This window comes from Harpia harpyja, chromosome 5 (assembly GCF_026419915.1).
Source record: "Harpia harpyja isolate bHarHar1 chromosome 5, bHarHar1 primary haplotype, whole genome shotgun sequence".
Taxonomy (NCBI): Eukaryota; Metazoa; Chordata; class Aves; order Accipitriformes; family Accipitridae; genus Harpia; species Harpia harpyja.
The window spans coordinates 67,136,482-67,150,964 of record NC_068944.1 but is presented as its reverse complement, the minus strand read 5'-3'; the positions used below and the strand labels follow the sequence as shown (position 1 = coordinate 67,150,964).

Sequence of the window (14,483 nt, the reverse complement as noted above, 5' to 3'; positions counted from 1 at the left end):
AACCCTTGCTCAGGAAACTCTGTCTAGTAGTTGAGGAAGGGAAGGAGTTACGAAAGCAATACTACATTTGAATCGAAAATGTAGCAAACAAAGGATGTAAGTAATCCAAGATAACTGTGGTGTTTTTATAGGTTAGTAGGACAACAGATGGAAAATACAATCATACAGTCCAGTAGCCCAAAATCTAGCTCTTTTTTTTATATCTTTGCTGGAATTCATACATACCACACCAAGCAGTGGGACACTATCCAAGAACAAGCCATGGCTCAATGTCTGAGAGACCAGATACCAAGCTACATATGTATAACATATATTGAGGAACTTGTTACTGTGCAGAGCACAGTTTTAGCATTCTGCTGATACTGTTAAATTTTAAGGTTTTTCTCAGAAGAGATGGTTTGAGAGCAGAGCAAAACCAGCATTATCACAGCTGTGGGAAGAAAAAAAAAAATCTCCCAGTGTTAAAATAGCTAAAATGAAAGAACTAATTTTAAAAACAATTCAAACTAAACAATCATTTTAAAAAGGAATCGACTAAAATAAGTTGAAAAAATCCCACAACCAAATTTCTCACTCCATGAGTTGTGGAGTAGAAATTGCTCTGCCTGGTGTTTGCCTGTGCGTGTGCTTCCAGGAGTGCGTGTGCCGGTGGGTGTGCATCTGGAACAAGCACTCAAAAGTTTGGAGACTTTTTGCCCAAGCAGTAACTGTGCAGTTTCTGTTTTCAGCCCCTCATGTACTTTCTGCTAAGAAATGAAAGGTGGTCTGTGCTTCCCACACCAGGGTGCAACTGTTCAAGACTGTTTCTGCAGTCTGATCCAGGCAGCCTTTGACCTGCTGCCACTTGAGTGTTCTTTACATTTTTCCTTCAGGAGTTCAGTATTCTGCCTCCCTCTCCATCATTTTCTCAATGTTGTAATCCTTTTTTAGCAAGACCAGAGGCCCCTCTTCCCTGTGCCATGCAAATTTCTCAAGAGAAAAGGAGACCGTGTTTCCCTACCCTACTACCTTTTGCATTTCTTTCAACTACCAAGGTGTATTCCCCATGACATGTTGGTTCATCCTTTGTCTAGCTTTGCCTGCTTAAAATGGCCACACTAAGTTAGTGGGAGGGTCTGTCCTTTCATCTTTTTTTCACCTTAGAGTCATTTTATTGCAAAAATAAGTTCACCGCTTCCAGTCTTTTTTTCCCCATATGCCAAGTAAATCGAACAATTCTTTGCATCTTTGGAATTTGCATTTTTGGCCTTTTTCCATCTATTTGCTACATCAAGCTTTGTTGCTTGTAAACCTCATTTATGATTCATTTCTACCATTACTTGATGTAATCTCATGAAGTTTCTGGCTTGTAAACAGGAATAGTCTATCAGATGTAAACTCCAAATTCTCACTTGTCATCATTGGGACATCTGCAGAAAACAAGGTAGCATGATACCATATTTGGAATTCAGACCCTTCACTGTCTGTCCTGCCATGTGCAGAGTATGCAGACCCAAGAGGGTCTTTCAGGCCATAAGCATGAGGTTTCAGAAAGCATTTTCTGAAATTACATTTTTCTCTCTTTTTTTTTTTTTTTTCCCTGGCCAAAGTGTACCACTAGTGTGAAGTGTTCTCATGGGGAGTCTGAAACAGTTTCTTTTGCTGAGCTACCTGGAATGTCGGGCAGAACTCTGGAGTTTTACTGTAAAAGCTAATTTTCTATAATGTATTTTTCTCTAAGGATAGAAGAAATAGGCTCATCTCCATTTAGTGTACTGTAGTTATGTCTGATGACAGAGTCAACTGCAGCTCATATTTGTCGGTATTCTTATTTTTAGAGGCTTTTCTCCTGTAAAAGAAGTTGCATTAAATCAACAATGTGACAAGTTGCACAAAACATTGGGTACCCCACTGCATACTTTTCACTTCTCTCCTTAACACCTACATGTCATTTGTTGCAGTTTCTTCTGATCTTATGTTCACCTCAACTCTTACTGCACTTTGAATATGAGCCTTGTTAGCTGAGCTTACTTGTACCCTAAACACATTTGACAGATCACCCACAGATCCGATCTCGTCAGCATAAGATGGGATATGCGTTATTTCTATAAAATAATCCACCACATTACATGCTTTTTTTACTTTTTAACAGCCTTTGCAAAGTTTCATTTAAATCCACAGTTTGCTAATAAGCTCAAGATGCTGATTCTGTATTGGCTTCTCAGCAGCCCCAGTAGTCTTCACCAAAATCCTTATGGTGATGGTGTTCCATCTCGGGAGACTGACATCTCCTTTTACCTAGGCAATTAGCTATACATTCCTTATATGTAGCTTCTGGTGAGCAGTGAGGCAACTTCTGGGTGTTAGCAGTAATTACTCCTCTACAGTGCCTCTTATCCAGCTATCTTTTTATTGCAGGCTCACCCCAAGATCTCATCTAAGGTTAACTGATGAAATTTTATTTCAGATGAGATTTCGCTTCCTCTTCAAAATGTCATTCCTTGAAATCTGAGGCTTTGCTACACAAACTTGATACAAGGGCGCATTCTCTCTGCTGTCATAAAATAAAATGCTAGGGATATCCTTAGATGGACTTGCTTCACAGGTCTCAGACTACCAAAGGATGAATTAGTCTTGCTAGTGTTGAATTTCCTGACAGTCAATAGAGCTCAGTACTGCCCTGAGAACTTTGCCAGTATTCTTGACCATTTCCAAGGACTCAGCTGGACCTGCATGCACAGCCCTACTGAGGGGGATGCCACTTTCAAGGGGGAGATGTACAAGAGCATTGTAGTTGGTAAAATGGTCCACATGGTTATTCATCTTGGCCTGCCTGTAGGTGAATTAGGTGCTGTTGTAGAGGTCTTACAGCAGCAAATGTACACAAAGGCATGCACTGAAAATTGGAAGAGAAGTTCCTAGCTAGGAGCAAAATGTTTGAGGTGTTTGATGGACACTCTGTGTCCTGCATTTTCCTTCACTCTCTATCCAAGCCCCTGATTATTTTCTGTCTCTGCTGTTAAGAGAAAGTGGGTGGCAAGCACATGCCACCACTTACACACTCAGCAGAGTACATGTACCTTCATATTGGCTGCTGGGCAGAAAAGTTTGAGTGCTTTTGGTGTATGCATACTACCTCCAGAGGCACATGCATACAGATAATGCACTTTGGAAACCTCCAGTTTTGGTAAGTATCACTTCTTTCTTTGTTCCATAATACTTGAACTCAGATGAGCTTTTCACAAGTACTTTTGCAGATCAGAATACCCGAGAACTTGTGAATGTAAGTGATGTTTGCTGCTCCGTGTTTTAAATCTAAACTTTGTGTCTTTGAAGTACTGATGATCTGCTTTTCTGTATAAATCAGTTCTCTCAGTATATTGCATGTTGGGACCATAGGTGTCCTCAGCTCCCTCAGCTTCTTGCTCTGAGGCAGCTGACAGAATTGAGACGCTGAAATTGCAATGTGAGGAGTTGAGATTGCTGCCTCGATTCCCTCATTCTCAAGCAGTGTGGCAAGTTCTCGCATTAAGCAAATGGCTTATTTTGTTTCTCATAGATTTTCTGAACATTAGCAATGGTTTTGAGCAGTTTCTAATTGATTTTTAAAACCCTAACCCTTTGCTCTCTCATCCTTCCCTCTCTCCTGTGTGTGTCTCTGTGTATGTGCTTTTTGTCTTTTTTTTTGTTTGTGGTTTTTTTTTTCTTTTTGGTGGCTTATGTATTCTTTCCCTGCGTTGCGGTGCTGTTTTATGCTGCAGAATTCGTCCAGCTCTGCCTCTTCAGAAGCCTCTGAAACCTGCCAGTCAGTGAGCGAGTGCAGTTCCCCCACCTCAGTCAGCTCAGGCTCCACCATGGGGGCTTGGGCCTCCACAGATAAGGTGAAAAACTTCATCTCAAAGACATACAAACCTACTAGCTCATTATCCAAACCCAGCAACATTTGGACAAAAAAAAAAGCCGTGCATGGTACGCAGCCAGGATTCCTCTCTGTGAAGATGAGAATAGGAACTGTTGCACGCTCCCTTAGAAGTGAATCTGAATAAACCACAGCAACACTTGCCTTTAAACCAGCTGCTAGGGGGAAGCTACAAATTGGGCATTTTACAGAGGTAATTTTCTAAGAAAAGCTCATCGTCCACCTTTTCTACTCAAAGAGATTGTGGAACGCTGCCCAAACCCAGCTGGTTGCCTAACAAAGAGCATCTTGCCCAGATTGTACTGTTTGTGCCTTCTCCCCTCTCTCCCATTAGGTAGCACACATTACACTGAGCAATTGGGGTTTGGTTTTGACCAAAACAAAAAGGAAAACAAAACGCACATGGTTGGAATAAATTACGGGGGATACACTCTGCATCGAGGGAGGAAGTGATAGCGGTCTCCATTCTCATCTGGTAAATCCTTGCTGTTGGTTTTTTCTTTTTTTTTTTTTCTTCCATATCATTCATCACACAGCCAGAACACGTCATGTTTGAAGGCTGTATGCTTTTCTTCTCTGTCCAGCTACATAGAATAAACACCACCAATGCAAACACCTCCGGTATTGGAAATGTCTTGTTTCTATGTCCACAGTCTGCAGGGTACTTAAATTGCAAAGGCTTTTTCACAGTGTGCTGCTTTCATGGACAGAAGGCAAAGCTGCTCAGCCTGGAGACAATGACTGCTAGATTGATGTCTGAAATTTGTTATACCAAATAACAATTTTCAAGCAATCTCACTTCTGAACCAAGCATTGTATCAATTTTCTGTTGTTTATTTGCAGCAAAGCTAAGATTTTTTCTTTCTTTTGTTTTAAGATACAGAAGTTTTCTCCCTAGAACATCAGAGTCGCAGTATATTTTCATATTCATTCTGTTTATATTAATTTCTCTGTTTTTGTTTGTTTATTTGTTTCGTTTCCAGTTGTCTAATGGGTTTTATCACTGTAGTTTATCAAGTGACCCATCCGTAGCTTCAGTTGGTGCAGGTCCTTTCCCTCATTTCCCGCCTGTCTCCCGCGTGTGGACTCGGGCTCCCTCAGCCCTCCTTCCAGACTACGTTCATTATTACACCATTGGGCCAGGCATGTTACCATCATCTAAGATCCCTAGCTGGAAGGTTTGTGTTCCTTTTGTTGTGGCAGTCCTCACCTCTTCATACCAACAGTGTGCACACGGCAGTTGTTGCTACCTTTCGATCCATGTAATTACTTGTTGATTTGCTCTGTTTAATATCACTCTGAATGCGCATTGCATGGTGATAATCAGAGAGCTAAAATCCGGTAGTGGATATTTCTGAATGACCTTGTCTATTCTGGCAACATATTAAAGCTGACAACACCTAGGTAGGAAGGAGTAGCTTAACTCTGGGACATTGGTGAAAGCACTCTGGGCTCTATTCAGCGAGAAAAGAGCTTGTTTAGCACTGTTCAAAGCACTCACTTGAGCAGGGAGCAGGGAAGTGCAGGCTTGACATCCACTTGGCTTAATGAAACCATACATTGAACAACATGATGTTCTCACTGCGGCGGCTGTGCTTGGCCCCCGCCTTGGCTGTAGGCAGGCATGCTCTTGTAGATCTAGCTGGAGTGGTTTAAGAAGGCACTCGTCACCAGGTGAACCTAAGTGATTACTGAAGCTATCCTAGCTTTACTGCCACAGACTGAAAGTGCTCACCCAGCTTTGCTGTCTTGGGTGAGACCACCGAAAAAGTCAGAGGGCAGTAACTTCTTTCAGTTGCTCCAGCTGGATCTGCAGGGATCTTCCTTGGCATCAGAATGTCTCTGCTCTGCCAGAGCCTTGACTCTCATCCCTGCCAGGCAGTTCCCCTGGGAGACACTGCCCCAGACCAAGGGGAGAAGGTCTCTTGTCTGTCACCCTGAATCTTAACAAGGCTGGTGTGCAGTTGATAGCATCTGCCCAGGTCTTAGATGCCTGTGGATGCGTAGGCACCATGGGACCCTCTTATACGTGTAAATTGAGATACAGATCCCCTAATCTCTCTCCAGCAGCTGGAGACTGTTGAGACATACAAACAGGGTGGCCACAGTGGTCCTGGGGCTTCAGGGTCATTAGTTGTGTCTGTGCTAGAAGCACTTTGCCAGTATATTTCACAGCAAAACACTTACAGCAAAGACATAGCTGTTACGGCCGAGCAGAGTTCTGTATGTGTTAATAAAACCAAAATACCTGTCTGCACAAGGGGCTTGTGTCAGTACAGCTGCCTTGCACTTCTCTCTCACTTGGACTGAGACACATGCCAGTAAAAAATCTGTAGTGTGGTCTTAGCCCATCATTATTTATCAGAAGGCTGTGCGGAGGCTGCCCGGCAGCCAGCTGCTGCCAGTGGTGGGGTGTGTGGCCCGTTCTCAGGCACAAGTTGTTTCTTCCAGTTTTATTTTTAAAGCACCCCTTGTCTTGATGAGGGAAAACTCTCTTAGGATTGGGCTTGCCCCTGCAGCAGCTCACAGTTGGGGAGCTGCTGCTTAGCAGTGGTTCTGTGTCCCAGCACAAGTCACTGATCAATCCTGCTCTTTGTGTGCAACGTGTGGTTTCTGGACACCCTCAGGACTTTGCTTAATAGAGCCCTGAGTGAATGTAGCCCTCATGGCCTGAGGAATTTCTGTTCCAAATTTGGCACCAGTAATTCAGAGTGAAGTTAGTCTTTCTTCAGTACAGATCATTATTATAAACTAGATTTCAGCTAGTAAGTAAACTGAGAGATTACTCAGAGTAACTTGCTCCTGTAATATGTATCAAAAATCTGTTCAAGCCTAATTTTTCAGAATTGAAGATGTGTAACAGCATGTAATACTAGAACTTGTGTACATCTAGAACAGTTACATCGCTGATTGGACATTTATGTATGTGTTCTGCTGTGTGCCAGTGATTTTTGCATTTGAATTTCTGAAAATATAGGCTTTAACACAATGGAATTTCATTTAGAGAAAATAGTACTAAAATTTTAAATATCTTCATATAAGAACACTTAGGTAGAATAGGAAATTTAGATTCCCTTTCATAAAGGAGATAGGTTTTATAAGTGAAGATTTTTAATATCCTCAAAATTAATTGATTTCTGGCCTTATTCAGAAAGGCATATCCAGTTTGATACATAATCTGTTGCATTAAAATTGCCCCTTTGCATAGTTTTATGTGTAATTAAAGCACAATTACTGATGAAAGCTATCACTAACAAGCACATTTCCTTAGGACTGGGCCAAACCAGGCCCATACGATCAACCAATGGTGAACACATTGCAACGTCGCAAAGAAAAGCGCGAACCAGATCTCAACGGAGGAGCTCAGAGTGGGCCACCCGTGCCCCCTGAGGAGGCCCAGAGACCTCGGAGCATGACGGTGTCAGCTGCCACAAGGGTGAAGCTCTAATTTCAAATACGCTGTTTGGTGCAAAGGAAATGGCTGTGCTAGCTCCTGCCAATACTTTTTGATTTGCTATATGTTGGCACGTGTTTATCCGATAAGCAGTACTGGTGTGGTGGGGGGTACGGTCAGTAGAAATCATGTGGGCAAGAGAGACTGTGCCATTGGGTATTGGCATTTGTAGAGCAATGGCACCCAAAGAAGCGTCTGTTTCTAAGCCCTAGTAAATGGATGGACACAATCCCGTTGGGTTGTGATGGTGATGACTGGCTCTGCTTGGGAGGAGAGGCAGCTAGTAGTCTGTGAAGACTGACTAACCCTTTTAGACATACTGAGTCTCTTTCCTGTGTGTAACCAGCAGGGTGAGGAGATGGAGGCCTGCGAGGAGCTGGCGCTCGCTCTGACAAGAGGGCTGCAGCTGGACACCCAGAGGAGCAGTCGGGATTCCTTGCAGTGCTCCAGCGGCTACAGCACACAGACAACAACTCCGTGCTGTTCAGAGGACACGATCCCATCTCAAGGTACCCATCCAAGAGATGTTCTTTTTCAGAGCGTTCCCAGCCTAGCCATCATACGCTCACCCCGTGGTGCCAGGGGGCTATATTCCAGTAGCTATCACTCACTGGCTTTGTAGTCAGCTGGGGAGAAAGGGGTGAACGTTGCTATTGTGAACTTTTTTCCAGCTTGAAATGCAGCCTGGATTTATTAACGAAATAGAAACCTGGGTTGCTGCACAGTGTACTGAACGATTGTATTTTCTTGCGCATTACTAGAATGAGTTTTAGCTTAAGGATGCTGCCATTTTAAAGAAGATGCTAGAATTGTATTTCATAGGTTGAGTGGAATGACACTGGTATTGCATCATACACTTCTTGTGGTAGTAATGTCCTTTCAGAGCTATTGTCTTAGCAAATATGCACTCATGAGCTTTGTTTTCTTGTTCTGTCAGTACTGTGAATCTGCTCTTGGTTTCCCTTTGTGACCTTTAATTTCCTACCCAAGCAGAAATTTTGTAATTGGAAAAAGAATCCATTGGAGACGTTAACTTGGGCATACCTGGGAAGCTGCAGTAAGGTGTTGGGTTTTGTACCCTGTTTCAGAACCAGCAGCAAGCTGGGAGGGACTGAGTTTGGTGTTTGTAGTTCAGCAGCCATGTCATTTGCTCAGCTGAGATTAGTCATGCTGTGCAATCACAAGAGGCAGTAGGGCTTGTGGAGGGCCTAGCTTGGCTGAGCAGCTACGTGGAAAGGAAGGAACCCAATTAAAGCTGAGACTGAGTTTTCAGAGCTGACAGCTGGGGTTTACTTTGTTTGCAAAACAAGCAAATTTGCTGCTGAAATCACTGGTACACAGTCCCCTGAGCCCCACATTGCCTAGTCTAAAGCATGCTTTTTAGTCACTGACTGTTTTAAGTATTTGTATCTACAAGTGGTAGCATATGGCTTGTAGGATGCTGGTTTTGGTGTCTTCATGTTGGCAACAAACATTGAGTCTTCATTGTTTACTTAGTTCTTTTCAGGGAAGGTACTGAGTGTGTACAGTTCTCGTTCTCTTTCACAAGAGATGTAGGTACCCTGCAGCTTTAGGGTTGGTCTGCTGTAGTGCCTGCCTTCAGCCACGCAGTCTGAGAATCTTGGTCACAATATCTCAGGCTTTGTTCCTGCTAGAGGTGAAACCTCTCCTAATTGCTGTTGACCTCCAGGCTTTTTTGCTTATATATACTTTTTTGGTTATACATACTTTAGACTTGCTGACGTGACTCAGCTGTCTTCCCCAGCTTGGTCGTAACTCTGTCTTTTGGCATCAGTTTCAGATTATGATTATTTCTCTGTGAGTGGTGACCAGGAGGCAGAACAACAAGAGTTTGACAAATCTTCCACCATCCCAAGAAACAGCGACATTAGCCAGTCCTATCGCAGAATGTTTCAAACCAAGCGTCCTGCTTCCACCGCAGGTCTGCCAACCACGCTTGGACCAGTCATAGTCACCCCCGGCGTTGCCACCATCAGACGGACCCCTTCCACCAAGCCTTCAGTCAGACGCGGCACCATAGGGGGAGGTCCAATTCCGATCAAGACGCCAGTGATTCCTGTCAAAACACCAACTGTCCCCGATATCCCAGGGGGGCTGCCTGGCACCCTCGCTGGGACAGAAGAATGTCCTGAGCAAAGTCCCGAGTCTCCGGCAGCAGGAGATGGTGGGCAAAGTGTCACCAGCATGCCCTCGTCCTCATGGAGCGGACAAGCATCTGTCAACCCTCCGCCGTCAAGCCAGAAACTGAGTGCTGGCGACGAGCAGAGGCAAGTGGTTCCTGAGAGCGAGGGGGAAGAAAGCGACCGGGATGGTGTCAGCACCCTCGCGCCTGCGGGCCAGCCGGAGCTCGATCCCGGAGAGCTGAGTCCTGGGGATGTCCCGCAAGGTGAAGATATGCTGAATGCCATTCGGCGTGGTGTCAAACTGAAGAAGACGACCACGAATGATCGCTCAGCACCTCGTATTTCCTAGGAGCGGAAAAGCTGCCAGAGTACTAGCTGCCGAGAAGGAACTGTGAGGAAACTAATTTGTCTCTATCCATTCCAATCTGTAATCAATGAATTTTTTAAGATACTCGGTAACAGACAGTCTGAAAGTACTCTAAAAGAGAAAACAAGGTGAAAGAGCGTAGTAAGACATAATCTTCACTGATGTTTTAATTTGTAAATATCAATGATTTTGTTTCTGCATTTTTTTGATCTAAGTTACACTTTTAATTTTTTCTGAAGGTGCCAAATCCCATTTACCTTTTTTATAACTCTCTTTGTAAAGTTTTAAATCATAGGAGAAAAAAAAATGTCGAGTAGTTAACTTCAGCAAAGGGATTTAATGAAAATTTGGCTTTTTTGCAAGCTTTTGTAGAGCGCCTTGTAATAGTGAGGTTAAAACACAAAACAAAACAATGGGACTTATTTTAAAGTTTAAGTCAAGCTGTAAGGAACAGATCTTCATTTAAGTGTTCAAAAAAAAGTTTGAAAAGCAGGACTAAAAATTGACAATAAAAGCAATATATAAAGCAAGGAAGAAACCTGCAGTTGGTAGAGTATTTGGGGGGTAGTGGGGGGGAGGGAGATGCCATCAAAATAGCAGATGCTGTTGCACAAAAGTAGCCTAGTAGGATTAATTACTAGTAGCTTCATGGTAAATGCATCAGAATAAGCCATATTGGATTGCAGTGTTTTGTTTCTGTAGGGTGTTTTAAAGACTGGGTTTTTTCCACATTTCTTTTTTGACTGCACAGCAACAACTCTCAGTCACATGCATGCAGCCTTAACTGTGTAGGCTTGGTTCTTCCACCTTCACTTTTTGTTCCACTCATCCTTTCACTGAATACAAACAAGGACGACAGGCTTAAGGCAGTTACAAATGTGAAAACATTTTTAAAATGCAAGCAGGGAGTTCTTACATATTATCAAAATGCCTTTTTCTGACTGTGCCCAGCAGGCTGGGCACCTTGGAAAGCCCAAATATTTTGAGAAAACACTTAACAATTTGACAGGTGTAACCAGCTTGTGATCTAATAAACTGCGAATGTTTCTTTCCAATACAGGGGCTTGTTTTTCTTAACTTCTTTTAAATGGCAGTTGATTGGCTTTTCTTAAATACCGAAAAGAAAGGGGTGAAGGGTGGGGGGTGGGGAGAGATACTGGTTTTTTGATAATACTGGGAGTCTGACCACTATATTCTCTTTTTTTGTACTTTAAGTCATGTTTTTTGGAACGCTATTGATAGAATTATTAAGAGTTGGATTTTTTCCTTAAAGTAAAAGTAAGTTATTGCTGCAATACCCGTCTCCTAAAGCTGATAGAAATATGCAGACCCCAGGGCACAACATGTGTTGCGACCAGACGGTCCACAAGGATGCCATCTGCCCACCCACGGCAAACCCACGCGTGGATGGACACCAGACTTGCGCATCCAGGATTGTTTAAAAGTGCACCAAATAATACATATAAGGGGCTAGTTTCCACCACACACTCTGCAGATTTCTGTTGGCTCTAGACTTGCCTACATAACCTCTTATGCTTTAATACATAACTGCATTGGATGTGAAACTTCTAGTAATTGTGTAGTCACTGTGTTCTATATAACATTTTACACTGCTGTGGTTGCTAACCTTTTTTTTTTGTTATGGCTTAAAAGCAAAAAGAAAAAAAAAAAGGCATGATTCTTAGAAAATATTAAACCTTCCTTTCTTTGAAAAACAAGCTCCTTATTACAGAATATAATAAACAGTAGTGCCTGTGGTGTAGCCCACCAATCTTGATACAGTAGCTGATGCATTGTGCAAATGAGGCTTTGAGATGGTTTTTGCATAAACAAAAACTGCTAGGAGATAATCTCAATAGTTAAAAGTGTTATTTAAACCTTTGAAATAAATGGATGTAACTGTACCCGAGTACAGCTTTTCACTTGTTTAGTTCTTAAACGTTAGTATAATCAGTAAAATTTAATATAAAATGTTGCCAAATTCAATGTAGAAAGAATGTGACAAAACACTTTGGATAGTTCTATTGTTTGTGTTTTTGCATATTGTAAAAGCAGTGTCACAGCTAAAAAAATAAAATGTTTCTAATGGTAAATTATTGTGGTTTAGTTGCTAGTTTGTACTGAGAGTTGACCTCTCCCTGTGCAGTTTTTTGTTCTAAACTGGTATAAATAATTGCTGTAAGTGTGTCTCCCTTCTACATTGTAATGATTGCTTAAGCCTACATTATAAATAAAGAACTGCTGGAAAACTGTATTTCGGTTCTTAAAGACTTTCTGCTTCCAGAGCTTTGGATGTGAATGGTGTCCTTCATCAGACTTCTGAAAATCACACAGGTTCCATCTGCGTGTAACAGAAGCAAGAGGGAATTAAAAAATAAGTAAATAAAATTGCATATAACTGTGTTTTAGTGATGTGCACTGGAAGGGTAGTAGCAGAGCAAAGGTGCAGTGCTAACCGTGGAAATTCCCATGAAATAATAACTGATGACACTTCTCTGTCCCTCACTGTTGTTGTCTGGCCAGGAAGCACAGATAACTCAACATGTTTGTGCATCTGCTTCAGTGCTGGACTGCAGTTCCTTTTGCCAGAGGAGGAAAATTGCTGCTGTCCACACTGCCCATGCGTACAGCCAGAATTTATCAAGCACATCACCAGTGCTGTCTCCCACATGCCCCTGAGTGATCGAAGACTTTCTTTGGTTCAGCTTTCTCGGGAACAAACATAGAGAGGGAGGACATTGCTCCCACTTGCAGCTACCATGCAGTGGCCTATTTCATTTCCTTGCCACTGTGATAGATTCATTTTTGTCCAGAGGTTTCTATTTGTCACTGTATTGGGTTTGTGTGGCAAGGTTTTGGCAGCTGGGGGGCTACAAGGGTGGCTTCTGTGAGAAGCTGCTAGAAGCTTCCCGTGTCCGACAGAGCCAATGCCAGCCGGCTCCAAGACAGACGTGCCGCTGGCCAAGGCCGAGCCCATCAGTGACAGTGGTAGTGCCTCTGGGAGAACAGATTTAAGAACGCAAAAAATAGTTGCAGGGGGCACAGAAACTGCAGCTGGAGGGAGGAGTGAGAACATGTAAGAGAAACAGCCCTGCAGACCCCCAGGTCAGTGAAGAAGGAGGGGGAGGAGATGCTTCAGGTGCCGGAGCAGAGATTCCCCTGCAGCCTGTGGGGAAGACCATGGTGAGGCAGGCTGTCCCCCTGCAGCCCAGGGAGGTCCATGGTGGAGCAGATATCCACCTGCAGCCCGTGGAGGACCCCACGCTGGAGCAGGTGGGTTCCCGAAGGAGGCTGTGAGCCTGGAGCAGGCTCCTGGCAGGACCCATGGATCCGTGGAGAGAGTGAGCCCATGCCTTTTGGTCAGTTTGGGTCAGCTGTCCTGGCTGTGTCCCCTCCCAGGATTTTGCCCACCCCCAGCCTACTGGTGAGGGGGGAATGTTGGAGGGACAGCCTTGATGCTGTGGGAGCACTGCTCAGCAGTAGCCAAAACACTGGTGTGTTAGCAACACCTTCCTAGCTGTAAATGCAAAGCACAGCACTATGAGGGCTGCTATGGGGAAAACATAACTCAATCTCAGCCAGTGCCAACACAGTCATAAGATGTTAAAAGAAAACTCAAGGTGGTTTGGCTGGAAATATGTCCTGTCTCCAAAAGGATTCTAGTTTCATTCCCCGTCTCTTTATGGCTGTATCTCACATACTGCTTGGCCAGGCGCTCTTGTTTTGAAGTTTATCCCTGCTGCTTCTACAGTGAATCCGGTTCACTTGCAGCTGCGTGTGCAAAATCTTCTGTTGTAGGGTGGATTTTTTTGTCATTGTTTTTAATGCTGGGATGTGGGGTATCCATCATGTTAGGGAACATCAGTCAGACCTGTCCAGCTGTTTGTAAAAGTCAGGTGGGACTTCTTGCTCTGTTTTCTAGCAAAAAAAAAAAGTTGGTTGGCTGACTGGGAAGGAGGGTGCAAAATCACACGTAATTAAAAAAGGAGTATTTTGGTGTTTGCAAGATTTCTGAATATAGTTACCAGACAAACAAAGCAGAGGAATAGGGTTTTGGGGGAAGGTAAGGCGCAGGAAGAGAGGATGGTTTTTGTAAGCCTGTATTTGTCTGAATAGAAGTTAAGACGCACTTGGTGTACACCAGCTGACTGCTCCCACTGGCTCTACCCCATGAAGGTGCGGAGCACTCCAGCACCAGCCTGCCCATGCCACCAGCACACACCCAGTCACAGCTCCGGCTCCCAGCCGAGGGCTGCTTGTGCCAGGCTGGGGGAGAGGGCAATGCGGGCTCAGGGGCAGGGCAGCTAAGCTGCATTTGCCCTGCGATGTTGTATTTCCCCATGAATTTTGCCCACACCTGGGTTTGGCCTTTCGTACTCAGGCTAATGCAAGTGGCTGCTAAAGCAAACCAGTGTTTTTAATTTGGGGAAGTGCAATGCTGGTAGTGCAGATCCTATATTAGAAACCTGTAACAAGTTAGAAAAAGGGCTGCAGGTTGGAACTCTTTACTATGAATAAGCACCTTCAGTATGGAAGAACAGCAGAGCAAAGCACCAATACCCGAGCGGAGAGAAGCCGCAGCTCTGTGCTGAGTAGGTAAACACAGCCAAGGGGCATGCT

General features: G+C 43.7%; 1 protein-coding gene across 18 annotated transcripts in view; it reads left to right on the top strand.

Moving 5' to 3' along the window:
* The window catches only part of MTSS1 (MTSS I-BAR domain containing 1), a 127,990-nt gene extending 115,878 nt beyond the window's left edge, over positions 1 to 12,112 (top strand). For 5 of the 18 annotated variants that reach the window (XM_052787260.1, XM_052787262.1, XM_052787274.1 and 2 more), the window contains 5 exons: positions 3,741 to 3,860; positions 4,882 to 5,076; positions 7,170 to 7,334; positions 7,699 to 7,861; positions 9,148 to 12,112. In XM_052787260.1, the coding sequence (XP_052643220.1) occupies positions 3,741 to 3,860; positions 4,882 to 5,076; positions 7,170 to 7,334; positions 7,699 to 7,861; positions 9,148 to 9,845 (1,341 nt within the window). In that variant the 3' untranslated portion in view covers positions 9,846 to 12,112. The remainder of the gene's footprint in view (positions 1 to 3,740; positions 3,861 to 4,881; positions 5,077 to 7,169; positions 7,335 to 7,698; positions 7,862 to 9,147) is intronic. The other 13 variants (XM_052787270.1, XM_052787272.1, XM_052787271.1 and 10 more) reach the window with 6 other exon arrangements.
* Positions 12,113 to 14,483: the final 2,371 nt, after the last annotated feature.